Source organism: Haplochromis burtoni, unplaced genomic scaffold (genome assembly GCF_018398535.1).
Source record: "Haplochromis burtoni strain Fernald_Lab_line unplaced genomic scaffold, NCSU_Asbu1 Contig_276, whole genome shotgun sequence".
In the NCBI taxonomy this organism is placed as follows: Eukaryota; Metazoa; Chordata; class Actinopteri; order Cichliformes; family Cichlidae; genus Haplochromis; species Haplochromis burtoni.
Window position 1 is genome coordinate 192,855 of NW_024582637.1, and position 25,295 is coordinate 218,149.

The 25,295-nt window shown below is 41.0% G+C and overlaps 3 protein-coding genes across 9 annotated transcripts in view; all 3 read left to right on the plus strand.

Annotated features, from left to right (window-relative positions):
* LOC102295823 (transforming acidic coiled-coil-containing protein 1) overlaps positions 1–4,685 on the plus strand; it is a 29,708-nt gene extending 25,023 nt beyond the window's left edge. For 4 of the 5 annotated variants that reach the window (XM_014339362.2, XM_014339361.2, XM_014339359.2 and 1 more), the window contains exons 13-15: positions 822–2,910; positions 3,251–3,364; positions 3,892–4,685. In XM_014339362.2, the coding sequence (XP_014194848.1) occupies positions 822–890 (69 nt within the window). In that variant the 3' untranslated portion in view covers positions 891–2,910; positions 3,251–3,364; positions 3,892–4,685. Of the gene's footprint in view, positions 1–821; positions 2,911–3,223; positions 3,365–3,891 lie in introns of all 5 variants that reach the window. The other variant, XM_042227676.1, reaches the window with a different exon arrangement.
* A 1,264-nt stretch (positions 4,686–5,949) lies between these two features.
* plekha2 (pleckstrin homology domain containing A2) lies at positions 5,950–19,243 on the plus strand. Of its 3 annotated transcripts, none has more exons than XM_042227677.1 (12): positions 5,950–6,185; positions 9,120–9,280; positions 9,410–9,466; positions 9,874–9,922; positions 10,052–10,149; positions 11,268–11,399; positions 11,574–11,663; positions 11,749–11,817; positions 11,987–12,057; positions 14,375–14,438; positions 15,939–16,016; positions 16,206–19,243. In XM_042227677.1, the coding sequence occupies exons 2-12, from the start codon at positions 9,140–9,142 to the stop codon at positions 16,575–16,577; spliced, it is 1,221 nt and encodes a 406-aa protein (XP_042083611.1). In that variant the 5' UTR covers positions 5,950–6,185; positions 9,120–9,139; the 3' UTR covers positions 16,578–19,243. The 3 variants fall into 3 exon arrangements, with proteins under 3 accessions (XP_042083611.1, XP_005940203.1, XP_005940202.1); XM_005940141.3 differs by having other exon boundaries at positions 5,951–6,185; positions 16,134–19,243; XM_005940140.3 differs by lacking the exon at positions 5,950–6,185 and adding an exon at positions 6,409–6,701 and having other exon boundaries at positions 16,134–19,243.
* A 4,980-nt stretch (positions 19,244–24,223) lies between these two features.
* Positions 24,224–25,295, plus strand: part of tbx5b (T-box transcription factor 5b) — a 12,653-nt gene continuing 11,581 nt past the window's right edge. Inside the window, exon 1 of the mRNA XM_014339375.2 lies at positions 24,224–24,621. The gene's annotated coding sequence lies outside the window, so the exon portion shown is untranslated. The remainder of the gene's footprint in view (positions 24,622–25,295) is intronic.

Sequence of the window (25,295 nt, forward strand, 5' to 3'; positions counted from 1 at the left end):
CATTTATAGCGAGAGTAGGGAGCAAGTGCAAGAGAGTCTGGAGAGGTGGAGGTATGCACTTGAGATAAGAGCAAGCAAGACAGGTGTGAAGCTGCAAGGAGCAGAGATGGCGAAGGTGGATGAGGTTAACCTGGGGTCAGCGATCCAAACAATAGACAATGCATTTCAATTCACTTTTATATACAACGCCAAATCACAACAACAGTCGCCTCGAGGTGCTTTATATTGTAGGGTACACCCTACAATAATACATGACCCCACAATAATACAGTAATAAGACAGTGAAGAAGAGAGTGCAGGCAGGGTGGACATGCAGAAGGGTGGTGTGACAGAGGTCCATAGTAGGGATGAGGTGAGAAGGATGCAGATGATCCGCTGTGGCGACCCCCAAAGGGAAAAGCCAAAAAAGTAGTTGAATACAATAAATAGTCTGGACTTGGACTGGATCATTTCCAAATAAGCGTACTTAAAGAAACAATCCGATTAATATTTACATATGATTTGCACTTGTATTTGTTAAACTAAAGGGATCATGCAGCTGGCTTGCGCTGCCACACAGCTGAGGTGCACACCATGAAAGTTTAGTTACAGCTTGTCACACTTGAACGATCACGAGCCACTTCCTTCTACAGTGAAGTTCGCTAAATAGAAATTTGTTCCTACATGAAACTGCTTACAAGAAAACTTTTGTTGTGTTTTTTCTTCTTCTGGGTATCTAGGTCATGATTTCTGTCAAATGACAGCGCTGCTGAGTTTTTAAAAAAGCATTTTTGGTGGTTAGACGGTATTTACTTACTTTCCTCTATTCTGTTTTTTTACAGAATCAAGAGATCGAAGAACTGACAAAAATCTGTGACGAGCTGATTGCCAAAATGGGAAAAACAGACTGAGGATTTCTTTATGGGAATCAACCATGATTGTCCGTTCCTCTGGCCCCGTGCATGCATTCATCCCTGAAGCAGTTCTTATACCCTGTGCCTGCCCTGCATCTCAGAGCCTGCTTATGTACAGACGTCTAAAGTAACTTCTTGTATACTACGATTGCACTACATGTGACAGGAACCAAGAACGCTCTATACATGTTAATTACGTGTGATTATCTTAGTTTGTTTTGACTTCGTGCCCATTTTGAGGCCATCTGGGGGCCTTGTGCTTTTGTCAATCATTCCAGCGAACAACAGCTCACTTGTGACTCAACTTAATTTTCCCAGCAGCTTAACCGCTAAATTCCCAGCAACTCCTCATGTAGGGTGACATCAGATTTAATCTAGGTCGAGATTTGTTTTAAAGTTACATTTCAGCTCAGTTTTGTAGAAGGAATATTTTCTATAAAAGAAGCAGTCTATAAAGTGTATTTTTCTACGACGCAAACGTGGGTTTTATGCTCACCGAGGAAGGCTCAGGGGTATTTCGTCAGGGTTGAATGAGGTCAAGGTTAAAGTCAAGCTGCACAAAACGGGAAGAAAGGGGTTTAGGATCATTTGAGGAAGTACAGCAGCCCACAGAGGCTTTTGTTTGTTTGTTCAGTTATGATATTGAAAGCAAGCTGCACATAATTAATATCATTTGTTTAAACTGGTTCAGACGGCGGCACGTTTGGGATGCTCGACAATTCAAAAAGCCACAGAATATTAATCAGTCACTTTATATGTAAAAAAATTAATTAATTAACCTGACAATCACAAAAATTCACGGCTTCATCCTGTGTGCATAAACACAAATTTGACTAACTGGTGTTAATGATCGCGAACAGCTGGAAAGGAGAAAAAGAGTCACTCTGTATGTCAGCTAAAGGCTATTATATTATTTTAAGTGCTGCTGTTCTGTGTGTCAACAGTTTTTGTTTAACTTTCAGTATGTCACCGATTGCTCACTAAATCACATTTATCTCTCAGACTCTGACACCTTTGTATTTTTTTCCATTGCTTATGTGCGATGATGAACATGTGAGCCTTATTGCTTGTGTTTACAGCAGTACACTACTAATGCAAGAGAAAAATATCAATTTATTGCATGTTTACTTTCACATCTCTGCATTTTTCAGAATGCACACAGTTTTTTCTTAGCACACCAATAAAAACTAGATCGGCACAGCGCCGCAACAACAGTAAAATTTGAGCTGGTTCCTATATTATACAGAAAAAAGTTTTCTCTTTTAGAAAAACAAAAGAAATGTGTGAAAAGATCAAAGCTCATTCAGGTTTTATCATAAACTAAAAATATAGGCCTTTCATTTTGGTGTTGGTACTTTTTGGTCAGTCACTACTGTAACTTTCTTAATGTCGGATAACTTAATTGGCTTTGTAACTTTAGCCCCTGTAATTATTTAAATATATATTTGTGAATTAGAAATGACGATCTCACTCCTGTGTGGAAGCGACTTGAGCGTTTGTACAGCCTTCCTGAATAAACCTAAATAGAATTTGTTCTGCTATGTTTGATTTTTGTTTTCCTGTCTGAGTTCTCTGTATGTGTCAGTGTGCATGTGATGGCCGCAGCTTTGGACTCGCTGCTGATTACGATGCATACCGCTTACATTTTGCACATACATTACATTTTATATGCACACTGTAAAAAGCTTTAGTAGTTAGAAAAACAAACAAATTACCTCATAATTCTGTTAATAACACCAAACTAACCGTGTGTCTCTCCCTGGGAAAGCTTGCTTTAAGTCAATTACAGCAGTGTGCTGGCTGTGCATCATAGATGGAGATTACAGCGATAAGACTTTAATGCCCTCAGACACCTTCCCCTCCAGCTCCACCTCAACCTCCCGTGTCTCCTCCATCAGACGCTCATCTCGGCTCATCCACTCTTTCTCTGGACTCTGAAAAGACACAGTGACCCATCGCCCTGCTGCCATGAAGACTGCTCTGGCTGTGCTGCTGTTCATCTCTCTGGCCTGCCACAGTAAGTTTTTAGGAGAAGGGATCAACTTTGCTGATTACATACTAATTGGAGACTTTGTGGTGGAGAGAATCCATTTTTGGGGGAGAATATAGTCACTATATTTCAAATTAAGCCTGTCTGTTGGACATACTTAAATACCTTTGAGTGTGTGCAGATGTTCCCCAGTCTCAAATTGTAGGAGGCGACAGAAGCTGGATACTCTGCTCAGTGTGTGTGTGTGTGTGTGTGTGGGTGAATGGACTAATAAGAAGGTGGTTGCATACCTGCATGCTTGCAGCCACTTTTTGAATATGCATGCTTAGTCTCAAGCCAGGCACTCTCTCCTGTTCTGTCTGTGAAGGCCATGCTCTCAAATGTCACACATGCGTGGCGTCCAATGAGGAAGACTGCAACCGTCAGGGCTCCACCACCTGTCCTCAGTACGCTGATGCCTGCTCCACCATCACAGGGCCCAGTGAGTAAACACTCACACACATATACATGTACAAACACACACAGAAAAACAAGCAGAACCAGTATGATGTGATTGGACAGTAGTGCCTCACTAGAGGTCAGCACAACACTGACAACCCACTGCTTGATTGTGTCACAGATTCAGGAAACCAGTGCTCCTTAAAATAGTGCTTAAACAGTTTCCATTTCCATAAAGAGTTTTTTTTTAGTCGATATTAAAATCCATAAACCACAAACTAATAAAACTCACTTAGCTGCTTCTCTTTTCTCATGCATTTAGCTGAAGGGGCTGTGGCAAGACCTTTTTCTGTTGGTAACAAAAATCTGAGATTGTTATTTCACAGAGTGAATCCGTAACAGATCAGATGCATCTGATGATATTCTAAGCACTAAAATGACCTAAAAAATTTTTTTCCACATATTGGTCACATGACATCTTTTATGTGTGTGTCCATTTGCGTGCTTGGAAAGTCTTCAGTTACTTCAACGCAGCTTACCCGTCACCCTCTCTGACCCGATCTCTTTCAGACACAGTTATGAAGTCGTGCACATACAAGGCCTTCTGTGACAAGGCTAACAGCGGCACTTCCGGAGCCAAGATGCATTGCTGCTTTGGCGATGACTGTAACGGGCCCCACAAGAGTCACAGCCACGGTGGTCATCACAACAGCACAGGGGCAATCTCTTCCAGCCCAGTCCTGCTGATCACAGCCCTGCTGCTGCGTATGGCCTTGAGTCAGCTGTAAATTCCTTCATCTCTTCCTCCCTTTTTTTGTTTTATTTTCCTTCCAGTGATTCATCACCTCCTCTTTATCTGTTTTATTTTTAAGTTCAAAAAAGGGATTTGAGTTGCAGAGAGTTTCATGTGGTTTGTGACAAATATCGTGTTTCAACAAGGGTTTTTGACGGCTGTGGTGGAAGGGAGTGTGGTCTGTTCTGCAGGTACAAGCTGCTTTAAAGCTGCTTCCTTTGTCTAAGTTATCATCCTCTCAAACAGTACCCTTGTTCTCTGTAGCAGCTTGTTGAATTTAAGAGGATTTGAACCTGGGGAGTGTTTGTGGTGAATAAATGTGTACAAAGTTAAGAACAGCTCACAGCTCTGATGCACCCAGGGGGGGGGACTCGGGTGTGGTTTTGGTAACTAAGGGGTGCCTCACTAGTTTAGTGCACAGCTAGCTTGCTTCACACCATAGAACCACAAAACGAATCTCTTTCGCACGGTAATCTGAAACTGATTTAAAAGGTTAAAAATTGTCTGTGATGATGCTTTGTTATTTTATCTGTATGCAAGCTTGTCTGAATAAAGACCTAATCACACCCTTGTTTCGTGTGTGGGTGCAGTGCATGGTAAACTGTGGCTCAGGTACCCTTGGTGTGGGATTTGACACACTGCTCCTCACTAAATTTGTGTTTATGTTAATGTCTCTGATGTAAAAGCACACCTCGGGCGTCTTCTGTACAGTAAAGGAAACATTCAGTCTGTGATTTTCAGCAGCAGCAGAAGGGTCTGCTGAAACTTCAAAGCTTCCTTTTGCAACAGTGTAAGTTAATTTCAGTGCAGTCGCCACAGGATATGAAATCAGTGAGGTAGGTCTCCGTCCTGAGGCAGGTCATATGACGTGCAACCACTTCCTCTTAACAGGAGGACACAATTTTGCCGAAAGCAACAAAAGTGAACACAGAATCCCTCCTGTGAATGTAGATATTTGTTATTTCAGCACTTACAAAGGTGTCGTGCTCAGATCCAGGAGAGACTTTACATGTGTGAAAACTTTAAAACCAGAATCTTGACTAAACTTGGAGTGAGATGTTGAAACTGAGAGGTCAGGTCAGTTCACCTTTTAAGCCCTCTTTTTTTTTTTTTTAAATCACTCAAGTGTTGCATCACAGACCTCAATTGTCACTTTTGTGTAAAGGTGGAATAAAGCAGGCTTTAAGCATTTTATTAGAATACGCTGAGTTTCTTTACATCCTGTGGCAATGTCAGATGGATGACTTATTATTTTACACAACATTTAACACTGAAGTTGCTGTTTTGCAAGTTAGACAAATTTAAGATACTTAAGTTTTATCTATGAGCTCTTCAACTTAAGTACCCATAGAAACTGCCAATAAGGTAATGTGTTAAAAAGGATCCTTTCTGTATAAGTTTAAAGCCTGAATTTCCATGAACACCTTTGACTGACAGCCTTAAACTCCTCCACACTTGCATATATTTGCTTTTGATGTGTCTTCTTTAACTTTGGATGTTTGTCTCTGATAGCACTGGGCTACACTAGTGCTTTGTCGCTGTGCTTCAACGGTCGTGCTTCGGGATATAAGGTTAGTAAATATAAGTCTGATAACCACAAATGCTTTTTCATGGAATATGTTTTGCATATTTTTGTTGCACGGGATCACATGCAGCTACAACACTCAACTCTTCCAATAGCACGCACTAATCGGCATAACCGACCGTTTTCTCTTTATCTAAATAATGCAGGACTTTCATGCAGGCGCGCGGCTGCTATTGATGACACTGGTCATGTGACACGAGAATTTATGGGGTTAAAGGTCTGCAGAGGAGATCTATCAACAAATACACTTACAACTACACGACGAAGTTGATTTTTTTTTTCCTTTTTAATGTGTGAAAGCGTTTGAAACAGCATTTTAAATGGTTCCCGTGAGGCAGTTAATATCTTTAAATTTGAACAACAGCCTCGCTTTTGGTGGAGAACCTTTAACTTTAGGCTTGCTTCATATATATATTTTAAAGCACCAACTGTTTTTGGCATAACATCTCGCACCTGTCAGCCTCACCTACCAGCGGTAATGACACTGTGAGTCTTGTATTCCTGTTTATCCAGGTTTACACTCCCTTCCCTTTCAGCTGTTCTATGTGAACTACCGGGTTCATCTGAGTGTGTGCGTCTCGTGTTTGTCTTTTTTTTTTTTTTTTTTTTGAAACTTAAAACTGAAGATAAAAGTAGAGTGTGTATGTGTGTGACAGAGAAAAAAGACCTGTTCAGATTAAAGCAACAGCAGACAGGAGGAGGAGGAGGAGGAGAGCCCTGCTTGTGCTCATGGGACGCATAGATCACATCCGGGGCTGGTTTATTCTAATAACGAAACGTCCAACCCGGAAAAAAGGACAAGTCTTCTGAAATCGGATCACACAAACAAATTGAAGAGGGTGTCGGAGTTTCACGCACGCCGGTCTTGCGAATATCCACGGCTTATTTTAGGTTTTAAAAACTTTATTTAGCATGCTTCTGTTCACCAAACTCGCGTCTCTCTCCGCTGCTTCGTAGCCCTGCGGGGCGCTGGCTTTGGCGCACGCCGACTCTCCATAGCGGGTAAGTTAAGTCGACAGGGGGACTTTGTGACTTTGTGTGTGTGTGTGTGTGTGTGTGTGTGTGCGCGCGCGCGGTACAGTAGGTGTGGCTGGCCGTTGAGTCGTTGGATCTGGTGAGTCAGTGCAGGTCATCTGAGCTGAACAAATGTAATGTCTGTCAGGTGTTGCTGAGTAATTGCGCCTGATCACATTTTGACACTTTTCATTGCATGCTCATAATCACGTTGGACATGCACGCGCATGGCAGTCAAGCTTGGTATCCAGGGGCGTGCTGCACGCCGCAGCTCTTACTGTCAGTTAAACGACTTGCTCGATTAACTGGTCCACAAAATGCCAAACATCTTAAAATAGCGCTCCAGACTAGACGAAAACCCCCCAATTGTGTTCCGGATTTCAAGATCCGGATTTCTGCTTTTGTATAATCCTTTAAGATCATTTTATTTATTTATTAATTAAATTTTACATAAAAGTGATTGTAGGGAGTGTTGAAACTACTTGGGTGAAGATTGTTTGATGACACAACAAACTGTATTTTTATTTTATTAAGGAGCTATTCACCGTTTTCACACCTCAAAGTTAACTCAAATACCAGAGGAAGAACTACCGAGCCTGTCTTTAGCAGCTCTGGGGTGAACTTTGATAAATCTGAGAACAAAGTAAAGCATTTACCAGGCAGAACAAAAGATGCTGCACTGCTGTAATATGTCTGTAACAAGTTTCCCCCAACGATTAAGAAGAACATGACTAAATCTGTCAGACATGCCACACGTTGGTCTAAGAGATTTACTATCAGTTTCTGTCAAACTGTGTTGTTTGCACACAGATGAAGCAGATATGTAAAGGTGCTGTAGGTGGTTTTCATTTCATTACCTTGGATGTGGTATAAGTCAATTAATATCGCTGCTGTGATCTGTACATTCTGTTTTCCTGCACACAAACTGATGATTGCTCTGTTTATATTATCCTGCCACGTTTCAAAGCTAAGGTACTTGATAGAAATGTAAAGACAGTTGAAATGACATTTGTCAGTTTTACCAAAGATGCCACAGTTTCGCCGCTGTTTGTCTTCATAATGGCTAAGCCAGATGTTTTCTGATGCCCAAAATGGTTTATTGTGCACATGGGTGCATGTGTGGGGAGTGTGCTACTGTCAGAGCTGACCTCTGTGGCATCGTTTTCATTTTTCCATTACACCAAGGCTTTCTGTAGAGCGCCTCTGTATCTTTGACCTATTTAAATAGCAGCAGACTAACACATCAGAAGCACAACCCACTAATTTTTTCAAAGCAGTTTCAAAATGAAACATTTTCTTACCCACGAACTCAAAAATAGATTCACTGGAGATTCATCGGCACGGTGAAGACATAGTCTGTGTTTGTCTTCTGTTCCTCTGAGCGGGTTGTCTGAATATTTTCATGGAAATGTTGATAATTTCCATCTCCTGAAGGCTTCCAAGCCAGGACGAGCCCGTAAAAAAGTACTGGCAGGGCGCACGGCCATTCAGTCTTGATTATGTATTTTATATGACTGTCACGTTATAATTTTTGGTCTTGTATAAAAAGATCAGTCACAGATGTGGCCTAGTTTGCCATCATATTACCTTTGTCATTACATTCAAGTTTTTCCATAGATTCAAATCTAGTAAGGATCTTCCAAATGGATCTATTAATTTATTTGATTATTTATTTTACTGGGTGAATCCAACTTTGGAGTTTGTCTTTGTGATTACTTCACATTTAGTTGACAGAGATGCAAAAGAGGCTCCGTCAACAGTGAAAGTTCCTTTGGCAACTTAAGGAGGACAAGAATATAAATGAAGCCATAAGCCTTGTGGTTCCCCATAAGAAAAATAAATACTATGAAATGTTTGCCAATTGATAAAATGTAATTAAAAGTCTATAGAGCTGAGGCTCTCTGGGCCAAATGATCCTCGACTGTGTTGAGGAATCAGTCAGCAGCTTGGTGATTCACACGCATGGCATTGTTTCAATGAACACATCTCACCAGCTTTCTTCCCCTCCTCTCATCTTCTTTCTTCCCTCCCTCGCTCCCTGCCTTTCCTCCCTCTCCTCTCTCCTTGCTCTTCTCTCTTCTCTGGCCAATGGAAATGTGCGTGTGTGCAGATCATGAGTGCAGTCTGTAATTTTTGGCTGTGGTGGAGGGCCTCAGCTCAGCCTCGGGCTTCAGGGTTTGCTGCACAGCCTCAATCACGTCACATGAAAAACTGCTGAGTGCGAGTGGTCTATTTCTTCCTGCGTGTGTGCGCGCATGCATGCCTGTGTGCGCTTGAACACTAAATGAAAGATGATTTATCCTCCACATCTGCCTGTCTTTGCCTCCTGTTGCTCCTTTCACATGTTGTCTCTCTTTGTCCATCCCACTCGAATCTTTCTCTTCCTAACTGTCCGTCTGTCCCCAGTGATATGTGATATCGACAGCATGCCGTACGTGGACCGGTTGAACCGTGTGTGCGGCTTCCTGGACATCGAAGAGAAGGAGAACAGCTGCCGCTTCCAGAGACGATACTTCATCCTTGACACGCAGGGAAATGCACTGCTGTGGTATATGGACAACCCTCAGGTGCTCCACACGCGCATGCACGACCCACACTTTCACAAATAGCAAGAGGAAATGAAATTGACCAATAGTGGTCATATAACCTTGGACTCTGAGCCAACGACGAGTCTGTGTATTTGTGTTTGTATGCAGAACCTGCCCAGTGGAGCCAGCTCTGTTGGCAGCCTGAAATTAACCTACATCTCTAAGGTAAACCACTTTCATGACTGACTCCGCAGTGTGGTTGCATACAGTAAAGTCCAGCGCACCAACTTAGATATCTAAAATGCGAGCACACAAGAATTCACAGAATACACACAAATAGCATGCAAATTCGTGCAAGAGTTCATAGATACACAAAGAGGTCAGAGTTATCTCTAGTTAACGGTCACATGCAGCGCAGAGCTGAGGCAGACGCTGTGAAGTTTTCCAGATGTCAGCGCGCTCACTGAGGTTACCACAGATAATGACATCTGGCTCCTCTGCACTGCAGCGCTGACGGCTTCTCCCTGGACACTCAGTCAGATCTATGTCAAAAATGTGAATCTTCTATTCCTCTGTTTTTTTCACTCCTTTCAGTTTATATTCACATTTCTTTTCTCTTCTTCTATCCTCAGGTGAGTGAAGCTACAACGAAGCAAAAGCCCAAGACAGAGTTCTGCTTTGGTGAGTTTTTTAGGGAGGAACAGAGTGACACTGATGAAATGGTTCACAATCACATAACCTCCCATATGTGATAGTATTGTCCATTGCATTTAATGTGGATATTTACGGAACTGATTTCTTCTCCGGCAGTCATCAATGCACTTTCGCGACGGTACTTCCTGCAAGCCAATGATGTGACCGACATGAGAGACTGGGTGGCTGCTCTCAACAAGGCCAGCAAGATAACAGTAAGTGCCATTACATGAGAAAATGCTTGATCTAGCAGTTATTGGTGGTGTTAGGGTGGGGGAGTGGGTGTTGTTTCCACCTGAGTGCAGGAAGCTGCAATTTTGCTGCGGTGGGACTGAAACCAGTTTGACCCAGGCGGCTGCAAATGCCAGCCCGTTCCCCACAGATACCCCTTCGCACACACACACACACACACACATACACACATTGCTGAATGAGGAAACTGTGAATGTGCAAGAAGACGAGTGATAACGCAAACGTCACTGCGGTGAAGGTGTCGAAACTTGTTCATATGTATTTGCATAATATTTGTGTGAGCTCAATGAAATGTCCGGGAGCCTCGTTGATCAGTGATACTCAGATGTCTCCTGATGGAAGGTAACAGAGAAGAGTGTCTCTCTGCCTCTCTCACCTGCTCACTGACACAGGAAGCGGCACTGTTCACTCTTTTTCACTTCCCCATCGAGGGCAGGGCTGCTCTGCCGCCTTTTTTTTTTTTTTTCTTCTTTCATCTTTTCTTTTTCTTTTTCTGAGCGAGTGTAAAAAAGGAAATCATGATGTAATTACAGGAATAAAAGTGGCACGGGGGGAGTAAAGTTATTAAAATGCATCTCTTAATATTTGTCTGTTTGAGCTAGATGTGTTGCAGTTTATTAGGAAATTATACATTTAGCTGAATGATTCAGCTGAATGACCAGTTTTGGGAAACTGTAGGCTAGATAACGGCTCTAAAAGCAGAAAATGCAGCACAGCATCACACAGCCGTACTATTGTTTTTACTTTATGACCAGCATGCACCTGCAAATCTGTTGTTTTTCTTCTTTTCCTGCTCCCTACTTGATATACACCCCACGCTAACATTTGTGTGTCCAGTGGGTTTTATTTGCTTGGATACACTTGGTTGCGCTTTTGTGCATCAGTGGACTTTGAGAAAGCTTGCAATCTCTCATAGCAGATCACATTTGATGTGTTTTCAGTTATCTCTGCAGTAAAACAGTCACGGTGTTGTGGCGAGCGTATGACTAAGAAAGTATTCCCAGAGTGAGGAAGAGCGGCTGTGGAAATTAAACAATTAAGTCCTTTTATTTGCTCTCAGAGGTGTCCCGTCTCTTCACAGGTGCCTAAGTCTTGCCCTGCACCTGTGAGGCCTGATGTGACCACAGTGATCAGTGACGCTCAAGGAGGGAAGAGACAACAGGCCTACAAGGCTGAGATTATTGGCGGCGTGGTGGTGCACACTCCTATTCAGGTAAAATGAATAGGACACACACACTTTTTTTTTTAAGCATTATAAGAATGAAAACTGTGGCAAAAGCACACAAAAATGCGGTGTGCTAAGCTAGTCTGAGTTATCGACAGTGGTGGTTTCCGTGACCATGATATCTAAAGTGATAATAAAGATGGTTTTCATGAAATGTTTCAGAACGACAATGAAGAGACGGAAGGGAGAGAGAGGAAGGGCAACAGGCCGGGTTTGCTGAGATGTGGTTACTGTGTTAAACAGGGAAATGTGGTGAGTCTCATAACAGGTTTAGACTGAGACTGAGTCTGAGTAAAAAACAGCATGTGTGGAAATGGTAATGTGGTATGTGTTTCAGAGGAAGAGCTGGAAGAGGCGGTTTTTCACCCTGGATGACAACGCAGTCAATTACTACAAGACTGAGTCGGTGAGAAAACAGGGTTTTCATGTTTTTGCCCATGTTTCTACATGCTTAAGAGTGACTATTATCTTTGTCGGAATATTTTTGTCCCAAATTTTTGAAAACTACAGTGTTATAGCAGCCAAAACATTAAAAAATAACCCACAATAATACAAAAACAAAAAATCTGTCTTAGGAGAAAGATTTTATCCGATCTATTCCACTGAGGGACATTCAGAAGGTGCATGAATGCCTCGTCAAGTCGGGGTGAGTAAAACATGAAAGTTGTCTGAGTCTGCCAGCATTTTTGCTTTCCCTCTGTCTGGTTATCGCTATACTATGTAAACAATTGTGAATACTTGCACGTGAGCAGATGATACACTCTTAACCGGTTTTAAAGTGTTGCATTGCATGTATGGACAAGTTTATCCTTATCATTTTTAGATGAGTTTCACAGGTTTTAAAAGGGGCCCTTAAATATAAGTTATAAATGGTGTGAACAAAGGTAGTGAAAGTTTGAAATAATGAGGTCAACATGTGATCGTTATGAGCCAAACGTGTAGGCTTCAGTCTGATCTAAACCCAGATTTTTTTTTTTCTACTCATAACTCTGTGAGCCTTCTCAGAGAAGCTCCTCTCACCTGCTGCCCAAACCTTCTGTTTGCGAGAAGCAGCTAATCAGAAGAGAGCTGGCTCAAAGTGAGCAAAAACAAATAGCTTTAGACAGATGATAAACTGAGGAACTGCACCATGGCTCAGTATTAGGAAATTAGGTTACACTTTATAATACGCCGCGTGACTAAAACTGTAATTTCTCTGTAATTAAATTGAACTTTTTTATTTGAAATTACAATCTAATTATATTTCCCTACAAATGCTTAACGGTAGGTAGACTACCAAAAGGTGTTAACAAGTCAGCATTTTACAGGAAACACTGAAATAATTGCACTGTGTAAGTAATTTTATGCGGTACAGTAATTTTAAGTATTGCATAACTGAAACGCACTCCATAATATGGCCCGTGCCCCAAAAAGTACAGCATACTTACAGTATAAGATGGGGAAATATTGTATTTTTATCCATAAAATGACCAAGAAATTACAAAATATCTAAAATTACTTACAGTATCATTTCTGTCTTTTTCCTGTAAAATACATCAAGTTATGCACTACTTAGATTTATTTACAATATAATATTTTTTTGTTTCCTCTAGAAACCTGTCTTGTTACCCCCTTTTTATTCTAGTGTACCGTATTTTTCGGACCATAAGGTGCATTAAGCGAAACAAGCATTCATCTTCCAGCTTCACTGTTTATGTTATGCTAGCGATCACGTAGCACATCATTATATACCAGCTAGTCCAACTTCAGTAACCCTACAAACTTCACTGCTGTTTCGTTTTCTGTCTTCATTTATGTTGGAAGTTATAGCAGAGCTGTAAGTTTTAATTTTTCAGAAATCTCTCAGTCAGAACATCATGTTTCGGTGGAAACTAGCGAGCTAACTTCCTGCTAACTTCGAACTCTGTTAGATTTAATAAATTCTGTTTTCATGGATGCCTGGATGTTAAACTTAATTGTTACACCTGGTAAAGCAGCAAAGCTGATCATTTTATTAATGATGAAAGAATTTAGACAGTTTTTAAGTCTCAGTGATGCCGCATTGTACGTTTGACTTTGGGACCTGAAGTAGAAGGAGTTTTGGACCCAGATAACTCCGATGCTCCTGACTACGGTAGCCGCAATGCTCCGACAATCCATCAAGCGGTGCGGCTTCGTTACTTACCAAAGTCGTACTAAGACATTTTTTTGACAGATGTTTGAGTGCCGTGAACCACATAAAATCGGTTCGAGGTCAGTAAGCACAACCAGAATTCATACATAAGGCGCACTTTCGGTATACATGTCTTTAAGTATTTGTAGGTAGGTAAAAATAATTAGATTACACTTTAAAATAAAATACATAGAAATTCCATTTAATTACAGGGGGATTACGTCCTTAGTCAAAGGCCATATTATGAACTATTGCAGAAAATTAAGAATTATTTAGTATTGTAAATTCACAGCTACTGTAATCAAGAGTCCAAGAAAAACTGGAACTGCAAATGATCATCATAGGTCCCCTTTTAAATATCAGTGCAAGATAAAGTTTTATATAGTTTATAGTTTATATAGTTTTAGCTCATGATCCAGTATTAAAGTTGGCCACTGAATACAACTTGACAGCTGGAGAAGTTGTGGATGGTCTTAAAAAATACATGGAAAATATTTTTGTTCAGATCTTTAGTATGAGTTTTTGGCGTTTTTATAAATGGACATTACAAACAAACTTTATTTTCATGTCTACCGTCTTATTGTATGCGCTGTTACAGTGTTTTTCCCCCCTCTGTTGAAACCTCTCTTTCTCCCTTAATAATTAGTCACTTTAGGCTTGAAGTTGAGCTTCATTTGCGAACCTATTAGATTCATTTGTATATACTTGCTGAACTTGAATGTATAAGTATTGTAAATGACACTGTAGAACACACTCTAGCTTTTGTCCCTTTCTTTAGCTGCTTTAAGTTTTAACTTTTTGCATCCATCAGGGAGCTCCTGCTTAGAGACAACCTCTTTGAGATCATCACCAGTAACCGAACGTTCTACATTCAGGTAAAACCTTGTTCTCCTTTTGTATACAGCACTCATTAAAAAAAGGCCTGCATTCATGAAATGAAGGGAATGTCCCTGTTGTATTTTTAGACATTTGAATAAGAACAGAGAAGCTCTGTATTCCCTGGTGACACCGTCCTGATCTGTCGACATGTTTTCTCTAAATGCTCTGCTGCTGAAGTGTGGCGCAGTCGCTTTTTTAAGGAGCATGCGAAGTTTGTTTTTGTGAAAGGGGCACAGCCATCTGTTATCATAACAACAATAATATCCGTTCCCCCTCCTCTCCCCCGGGAGAACAGCTGACGGAGGCGTTGGGGGCTGGATCAGATAGGAAGTGCGGGGATAGAGACAGACTGCAGGCAAGAGCGCTTTTGTTTGTTTGTGCAAGGGAAAAAAAGGAAGTGTGAAAAAGAAATAATAAAATGAAGTAAATAAAAACAGGATAACCACAACTTCTCATTCCGTGTGTGGACACTGTAATAAAAAGTGATCTAAGCTAAAATAAAGATGAATATTGGAGTCCTTACACACCTTTAATAGCTTGAGAGCGGATAGTGATCTCCTGTCGTGCATTCTTTCCAAACATAAACACATGACAATAAGTACAGTTACCACCGAGGATCATTTTTGAGTACTGTTCTAGCTTTTTTTTCTGATAACATCAGGCAATTCCCATGTAGTGCCAAACCACAATAATAGTTCCCTTAAGGCGCTTTATATTATAAGATGAAGACACTACAATAATAGAAAACCCAAACAATCAGACGACCCCCTATAAACACGCAGCTGACGACAGTGGGAAGGGAAAACTCGCTTTTAATAGGATGACACCTCTGGCAGAATCAGGCTAAGGGGTGGCGATCTGCCAAGACCAGTTATGGTTGGGAAAGGGGGACAGGAGGAAAGACAGCCAGAGATTATTAATAACTAATGATTAAGTGCAAAGTGGTGTATAAACACATAGAGAGTGAAGAAGAAATGCTCAGTCCACACCAGCAGCCTAGACATATTGTAGTGTAACTCAGGAAGGGTACGGGGTCATGTGAGCCAATCCTAAGTTTAAGCTTTATCAAAAAGGGAAAAGAGTGTCCAGGGTTGCCAGTTTGGATTTGTCTGTGGAGCTTGCTCCAAAGACGAGGGAAGCTGAAAGCTCCGTCTCCCATTCAATTTTTATGATTAATATTTGTGTTGCTGTCGAACACCAGCAATATCTTTGCTGATGCCTCACTAACTGCCGAAGTGAGTTCTGGTGCTCTGCCTTTGGCAGATGGATAATTTGAGCCTGGTTCTGTTGGAGGCTTCTTCCTGTTAAAAATGAGTTTTTCCTTCCCGCCATTGCCAGGTGTTTGCTCATAGGGCATTGTTTGATTTTTGGGTCTTTACCTTACAGTATACAGCGCCGTGTGACGACTGCTGTTGTTGCGTTTTGGCCTTATTAAAGGGCAGGTAACAGGCACAAAAGCTACCATGAAACATAACATGGGCCCTTTCTCTCTACAGACTGACTCGCCAGAGGAAATGCATGGTTGGATCAGGGACATTCAGATGAAGATCCAGGATTTCAGGGGTCCCTCTAAGGTAACTCTATCTTCAGAAATGGATAATTCTTTACTTCTAGCTGTAAGTTATTGGGAGAAAAGTGTAAATCCTTGCTTACGATTGACAGCGGGGATGCTTTTGTCTCTTTAATTGCAGGGTTTTTCTTTTAAACGTGCTTCTTCGTGCTATCGGAGTTACAATCCTTCCTCTACATCTCGTGGTTCGCAGAGTGAAGCAGATAGGAGACCTCAGCTGGTGAAGTCCTGCTCTGTGGCGCCAGGATGGCAGCCCTGGACACCCGTTCCATCGTGTGAACCGTCTATCATGGATAACGAGGATGAGGACAGCGCCTTCAGCTCTGTGCCACTCTCCTCTTCGTCCACCTCCTCATCTGCTTCCTCCTCCTCAAACTCCCTCTCTACCCAAAATCCTTGCCCCGTCACACATCCGGCACCTTCGGCCAGTGGACTGGGGATGCTCACAGCATCCGCAGATGCGGCGAGTGGGCGTCGAAGGCACCGCTCGCAGCCTCAGCCTCAAACCGGCTGCAGCTTTCCCTTCAGCCTGGATGACGACAGCATCCGCACCACAGATGTGTAATCCAGAGATGTTTGCGGAGACTCCTGCGTGGGCTGTGCTGACACCTGTTTTTAAATGAATGTGACTCCTATTGAAGGGCCACTGTGACCATCTGCCTCAATGCCAGGCCATGAGCTTGGTGCCCCCTACTGGTGAAGTAGCACTTATACAGATGAAGAATGCACCCGGCTGCAGGAAAGCTAAGAGGCATAGTGTTTGTTGTACACAGGACTGTGAACATATAAGACGGAGTGTTTTCTTTTTCCTTTTTTTGTAAGTGTAACTTCCTCTGAAAACTTGAATGATTTTGTTGATTATTGCCGACAGTAAAATGATGGCACACGCTTTTCACTCTGTTTCTTTGCTCCTATCAGCAGGACCCACTTATCACCCCAGTTACAAGTGTTCACATTCACAATATATTTTTATGTCCAAGCTTGTTTTTGTGTTTAAATGTATCAGACGGTTGTGTTTTTGTTGTTTTTTTTTTTTGTTTTTTTCCCGGGCCAACAGTGTTTTCCTTTGCTCTTGAGGGGCATCATGTGTGGAAAAACTTCACATAATAATTAACAAGCATTTTATACCTGTTGTCTTTCATGTGTTTTGCCATGAAAACCCTCAGAGGCAAGTAAAGGGGGAAAAAAAATCTGGTGATCCATTTCTAAACCTGCTCTGTTGTTTCTTCTCTTGTTTGTATGAATTAAGAATGGCTAACATTTTTTTACATTTCATTCACTTTTTGCTAAATGTCATCAATTTGCTCTCTTTCTGAAAGGCTTTGCTCTTGCAATAGTCATTTTAGCCACATTAAGCCAACACTCCATTTTTAAAGCAGACAAAGCCGGACATGTTTCCCTTTAGTTGGATTATTGTGTCTTAAAGGGAGCACACAAGTTCACCCATGGCTTGACACGCCTTCCACAACAGCAACTCTAAGGTACTAGGAAGATTGTACAGTTGATGCGAAGAAGAGTAACACTAATGACTGTGTGCACGATAACATCTGTATCAACACAATTTACTTCAGCTTGTGTCCGCTGGCATGTTTTTTCGCAGCATGCTGGGAAAACCCAACCCACCTACGTACGTCAAAAGAAAAGCAGGATGGGAACTTGAGATAAGTTCTTAAGACATAATATATGTGCTTTGTTTTTAAGAGTGGGTGAAGAAATTAACATAAATGCTTTTACCTTAGAACATGGCACAGTGGGACCTGTCACCCTCTCGTGGCCAATATAAGTATTACAGAAATGGCAAAGGGCAGGAAATTTTTTTTTTTTTTTTCCTTGTTTTCAGTGAAAAAACCCCCATAGAAAAGCATGTTTTTCTGACAAAAGGTTTTTCTTCCAGCTGTTTTCCAACATGAGAAGAAAGTGAGTTGGAAAAATGGTTCTGACACTGGCAGCCTTTGCCTCTTTTTTTTTTTTTTTTTTTTTTAATGTGCCAGAGCATTTTAGGGGGAAAATTTAATTTAGAAAATTAACCTTGCCAAACCAGCCCTTGTTTTTCATAAACCCGGGATGGAGAACAAGTTAGAGTTTGCAAATGGATCTCCGCAATTTTTTTGTTCTTGCTTGCCTCTCAGGGCTTTCGTATCCACCACTATTAATATTAATACTTTGCTTAAAGATCAATTTTCAGTAAGCTGTGACTCTTCCGTTTGGTTTGAACACGGTACCATACTAATGCTGCAGTGTTTTCATGGTACTAATTTAGCTCAGTTGTTGGTAAAGCAGTTTTCTTTTTGCAGAATTATGTGGGAAGATTTGCGACTGCCTTGGGTAATGTTATCTGCACTGTGTTTCTTATTTTTACTTGTTTTTTTTTCTTGTTTTGTCACAGCTTTCACACCATGTACTACAGTTTCCTCTTAGATTATGCCTTTTGTTTTTGTTTTTTTACACCCTTGTTAGGCTCACGTTGAGATTTCATTGATGTGGTACCAGGTTTATTCCTGTTTCCGTTTTCTGACGCTATATGCACTCATCTGCCTGCAATTAAGCTTAATTTTCTTTCTTGTGAATAAAACAAGGCTTTTTATTTGTCTAGTTTAGGCTGTTTTTGATTTTTAAGGTTTACGACTTTCCCACCTCCTGTCATGTAATGCCTTGTATGCCCATACAGAGTTTAAACCTAAACACATTGTAACATTAAGGTTATCTTTTGATCGAAGTGATGCTGGTGAGTCTTAAAAACTTTTTATGCGTTTTCTCTGTAAAGGGCGAAAATCCCCAACTTCCAAACATTCAAAGGGTCAGTGCCAGCACACTTGCCCTTTAACACTGTCACCTTAAAACACATGCATGACATATAGACACAAACACGAGCGTGCATGCACACGCCAATTGAGTGGCCAGAGGCTGAGTTAAGTGAAGTGTTTCACACATCCAGTGCAAAGTCCATTAGATAAATTGCCCTAAAACTCTGTCCTGACCTCTGTCCACTTCCCTCTGTGCCTCCTAGGGCAGCTGTGCGACTGGTGAGGGTGAAATGTCTCCAACTGAACAGCTTAAATTGTGTCAGTATAGGTAAAAAGGCCCTCAGTGCTCGTGAAATGTCAGCTGTGTTGAAATGAGTTTTCAGTCTGTTAAAGACAAAGCTCCTGGAGGTAATGAGAGAAATCCAAGCAGAAACACAGGAAAAGTGGAGATGAAGCCAGTGACTAATTTTTTACGAGGTTTAGGAAAGAAAAAAAAAAGAAATGAAGTGGATAGGGGGTGACATTCTGGGGAACGTGTACCTGTCTGTGCATGACCTCCAGGTTTAAAAACTTCCTTAACTGTGGGGCTTGGCATGGATCTGAAACTTGAAAGCAACATAGAAAGCTCAGAAGTAATCTTGCCTCTCTGAGTTTGTTCATAGTTTGAGAAACAAAGAGATAAACGTCTGGAAATACAGCATCACGGTAGAAGCCTTCGAGGTTGAACTTCTTTTTCCTGTCTCCACAAACATAACTTAAAGGTCACACAGCACTTCGGTCTGATGCCTGTGAGTGATGGGCAGCTATGAGGGCAGGCAGACACACTGCTCCCCTAAATGTTAATGTTCCCACATGAATGACTCTGCAGCACACTGCACTCTCTCTTTCTCTCTCCCTCCTGCTCACATTGGTTACACTCTGGTTATTTTAAATGTTACAAGATAAAATTATTTCTCTCAGCAGAAATGATTTTAAGATTAAAGCTTGTTGTTGCTTGTACACCGATTTGAGGATTTATTTGTTTCTTATGACATCTTATGATAATCATCTCTTATGCTACCAGTTATTAGTTCCCCGTTTGCAGACGATTACCACTAGAGGGAGCTGTGATACACCGCACTTCATTCAACATACTATGAGGCTGTCAAAACACTCAATGAGCAGCATGCTTGTAGTTCAGTGAGATTACATTGACTTGCTGTAAACTCCCTAAAAAGTCTGACAAGAAGCTGTAAAGCCTTTCAGCATTAAAGCACTGAAATAGTATTTTAAATTTGAACAGTTGCAGCATTTTCCCATTGATTTTCACACTAATCCCCTCCAAGATATAAGCACAATAATAAAACCAAGGAGGGCAAATAATAACAAAGACTTGTTTAGAAAAGAAGTGTATTATCAGTAATCACAGACTGGCTGTATTATATAAAAATAAACACATTAAAACTAGACAGACTCGGTCAAGTTTTGTTCTAGCGAAAAAATCTTTTGCATATAAATTTGATTCTCCAGAGGTTTAAGGGTTACTTTGTGTTTTGTATAGCTTATAGGCCCTGAATACAATCCAGTGCAAAAATGTAGACACTGTGGCATGAATATCCAAGTGGGACTTGAAGTTTATGTGTCAAGCTCTATTTCATACCCTTAAAATCTCAGAGAAGCTGAGCATCAAGACCTTTGATGGTGAGTTACCCGCATAGAGTTTTGCCCACAGGTCAATAAACTGAGAGTGTTCATTCATTCATGGGTAACAATGTTGTAAAGCTCTGGAAGAGTGTGTCTGTGACACTACTTCTAATTGCAAGACTTTCTCGGGTTCCTGTAGTTCAGATTAATAATAGCTAATAATTCAGATTAAACTAGCTAGTGTGTGTGTGTGTGTGTGTGTGTGTGTGTGTGTGTGTGTGTGTGTGTGTGGAGAGTCCTTTAGATAATGGTTTAGGTAAACCATTCTGGTTTAGTGTGATGTCATATTGCTCTGTTATTAGTCCGTTAATTCTCTGATATTACAGATGAGCAAAGCATTAAATTAGTGCCCAGCAGGAAGCAGAGGCTTTCCAACATGTGTAATATGAAGTCATATTAATGTGGAACAGGTTTTCCTTCATCTGGACTCAGAGGCCCCCTCTGGACCACTGCCAAACCTCCACCCTCCGCTGTTCCCACATCAGACCACCTTACAAACTGGAGGCAGGGGGGGTTTGGAATGTATTTTGCCCTGTGTGATGTGATTGTTTGCAGAGAAATGGGTTGACCTTGCCCTCCAATGCCACACACACATACACACACTCGTTCTAGCCGAGCTGGAGGTGTGTGAGACAGACCTGCTGAGTGCAGGAGGTCTGGGACCCCTTCACCACTTCCTCCAGACAGAGAACAGAGGATCCAGTCAGCTGAAGCCAGGATGGGACAATAATGAGCCTTCCAGCAACCACCACCACCTCATTTATTCAAACTGTTGCCTCTAGCTTTTCTTCTTCTGGACCAAGCAGCTACAGGATCATACCAAATGAAGAGTTATACCCTAAGAAGCCGATTTAATAATGAGATTAAGCACTTAAAACTAAAGATTAAAATATTAGACGTGGGACTGTTTTAAATAGCAAGTACACAAAAGTATTCAGTCAAACATGAACTTGACTGAATACTGAGGTGTGTGCCCTGTAAAAATGTGGTTTCCAATAGTAAATGTTTCATTTTCAAAGAAATGTGCCTACATTTTGAGAGCAATCGGATAGTTAGACAAAAAAACATTTGTTCTTAAAGACAAGTTTCAAACTCATAATTTAAATGATAAATTAACGCTCTTTGTTAAGTAAGATTCTTTTAAAGAATTAGTAGTTTTGTCACTATTTGGTTATTAATCCGCAATATTTCTCCAAGGTTTTTATTTTATTATCACAAATATTTATAGGCCGTCCATAGAAAAATGGTTAAAATAAAATTTTCATGTTTTAACGCTTATAAAGAAGCGCCAAACTGCGTGTATTTTAAGCGGCAATTCGGCAGGTTTCGATTTAGCTTGCAGGCCCATATTAATAATTAATTGACTTTTAGCAAATATTTCTGGGAAACTATATTTAAACTTAAAAAACCTTGTGTTTCGAGGAATAGAGAAAATACTTGTAATTTTCTAAATAAATAAACGGATTGCAACAACCTTCCAATAGCCTGAAAACCAAAATACATTAATAACATGTTTCTTTTATGTAGGAAGCCCTCTGAAATATATATATATATATTTAAATCTTGTATGTTTGTATGTGGGTTTGCTGTTTCAGATAGATTAAAAAGCAAATGAGGTGAGTAATAAAACCAAAGTTAATTGCGAAAAAGTTTATTGTGGGAATTGTCCAGCCTATTTCTTTCTGCAGAACTGTTGTTTCAGCGGTGTCATCACACAAATACAGTTTTAAAGAAATGCAAAAGAGTCTTTGTTGTGTAAAAATATTTAAGTTGACGTTTTGACTTATCACTGAAAAGCAAAATCTTTGAGCAGTGGACTATTAAAAACCTTCTGTAAACAAACATAATAAATGTGACGAACATTATTCAGGCCAATCTTTCTGGCAGGGAAACGCTAATCTGCCCAGACTGTATAGGCTCGGCTACATCAACCAAATAATCTACTGCAGCTTCTCTTGAATTTTCATTTTCCACCCCCCAAAAATGATTGTTTAGAGACGACTTTAGAAACTATGCTGGTACTAAAAATATATAACATGTGGCCTATGGAAGCTTTTCATTCTAAACTTCACATCAGCGTGGCAATCAGTGGGAAAACAGTGAATAACTTGTCAGATCAAAATCCACGCTGCGTGTAACCTAATCGTCAGCGCCAGCTTAAAACGCACAGATGTAGCGTGCGTCTGAGCGTATATACTGTTAGGCTTATTGGCGTGGTGTCCGAGCAGCTCGGAAACTTGATGGATCTGCATTTACACACATGAACGCACACTAGCACACACACAATTACACACAGAGGGTATACGGACCCTGTCCCTCCCAGTGGCAGCGCGCTCGCTGCAGTACCCGCTTGTCGCGTTATGCAGGAGAGGCTGTGGACCAAACTGCAGAGGTCTACACCTGGGATTTGGATAATTTAAAACGGTAAGAGCTGCAATTATGACTGCGTATTTGAACCAAAACATAGTCACGTGCAGGTCGATTAAACCTGAGACTTTCTCGTGCGTAAAAGAGCGCTATTTATGCGCAAGAATTGCCTGCAGGAGATAACATTTTTACATTAATTTGATGTAGTAATCTTAGCGTATCGAATAACTGCTGTGTTATGTCCTAAGCCAGTATGTAAGCTCTAGTATTTTCTGGTAAGCTATTTTAGACCTTGTCCACCTATCATGTCTAAGATGGTTATGTCGTGAATATCTCGGATATTTTGCTTAAATTATTAATCTGAAAATATGGTTGATGCTTAAATTAATACAAAAAAGATGAATGGAGAGACTGCAGTTAAGCTGAATGGTGGAAATGTGTAATGCTGACCTCCCGGTGACCTCTTCAACTTTCAACTCTGGATGCCTCAGGTTATCAAGATCTACAGTAATCCAGTCAAAGTGATGCACGCTCGCGTCAACTCGATGCTGTTGCTACTATAGGCCCCTCCGTGCCCGAATAATCTCCTATAAAAAAGATCTCTGTATCTAGCCTCGTGTGAGATTATATTTGGGGGTTTATCTTGAAACAACCCAAATCCACGTCACATTTTCTTGGTATGTAGTAGCCTAACATATATGTAAATATATATATATATATATAATTGTGCTTTAATCACCAATACGGCACAGACACGAATCAATAACTTATTAGTACATAAATAAATCTGCCAGCAGTTATCAGCTAATATGTCTTCTTTTTGCGTGAGGGGAATGCTCACACACGAATGAAAATTTGTCTAAAAATCAGACCACGTCTCTCTTATTTTCATTTTACTCTAGCTTTGCCGACAGTCTCCTTCCACTCACCCATCACGAGTCTAATGTTTATTTAATTCGAGCGTAAAATATCTCCCCTCTGTCCTGAAACAGGAAGTAACAATTTTCTCTGATCAAGCAGGACATTTTCATGAATAATACAGATTTTTTTTTTCAGATAGGAAATGAATCAGCGATCATTTTGTCAACTTGAAGTCTGTGTGACATAACACCAAGTGAGAAGGCTGTAAAATACATGATTGATGCGGTGGGGAAAATAGACGCTGTGAGAAAAAATATGTATAAATATATATTTTCATGTAAATGTATATAAATAAATAATTCCCCATCGAGGGGTGCGTGCGTGCGTCTGGGTCTCCGTGTGTGTGTTTCTGCGCGCGTGATTGGCCAGTGTCACAGCCATGATTTGGGCTGCAGATACCGATGCACCGTGCAGACCTATGAGAGCGCGGGGATGGCAAAAGGGGGAGGGCAGAGTACGTGAGGCGGACTTGACTCCATTTGTTGTGAAGGATCTGATGAGCTGGGTTCAGATCAAGGCTACCGCTGGGTCCGCGAGGACAATGGGGAGTGAGCGAGACAAATGAGGAAGGAATTACAGGCGCTGTGAGCAGATCTCAGACTTCACCACAGCTGTGGACGGGAAGCAGCGAGGCGGACGCGCCTCTCCGTGTGCGCGCAGGGAGACGGACAGCGAAACGAAGAAGAAAAAAAATAGACCAAAACAAAAAACTACAATATGACCAAGCTGCAGAGGAGACGTGGATTTTTTAAGAACCACCTTGGAAATATTTAAAATTTATATATATTTTTTAAATTAAAAAAATATATACGTATACTCGCTCTACAGCCTGCAGAGAGCGCAGGAAGAGGATGAGAGTGTTTTCTGCAGGGGGAGCAGGGCAGTGCATTTAAGGTAAAGGCCCTCAGAGAGAGCACACAAAATAAACATGCCAGACATACACTGTGGTTATATTTGATGTGCACTTTCAAAACTGCAGGCTGTGATTGTGGTAGCTGTACAGTTCTGTGCACTGTTAACACTGGAATGTAAAGTTTCAGATATCATGTACTGTAAACCATGAACTTAGTGCTTTTATTACGGCATCTGTAAGTGCAGTCCAGTTTGGTAGCTGGGATGTTTAGATCTCATAAAACTGGTAGTGAATCTGAGCCTTCTTCGAAAACAATGCTCAAGATCAAGCTGCACGTTTAATCTCATTTCAAGTGTAAATCTGTAATTAGATGATTGGATGAGTTAGTCTATTGTAACTCTATGTGAGCTATTGTAATCTATTATGAGTGATTGGTCTTTTTAGGGCAACAAAGCCAGGAGTTCTTTGTGGGGGGTTTTCACCACAAACTCAAATTGTGGCCTCTTTGCGCTCCCTCTAACAAAAGACCGTTTTGCCCCCATATATAATTTATTATTATTTAGAAATATTATTCGTATAGGTGCTGACTTTGAGGTTACCCAATTGGCATCCAGAGTGTCATAGAATTTGATCAAATAAACCAGTAAAATGGGCAAATGTCTGGTGTGTGTGTGTGTGTGTGTGTGTGTGTGTGTGTGTGTGTGTGTGTGTGTGT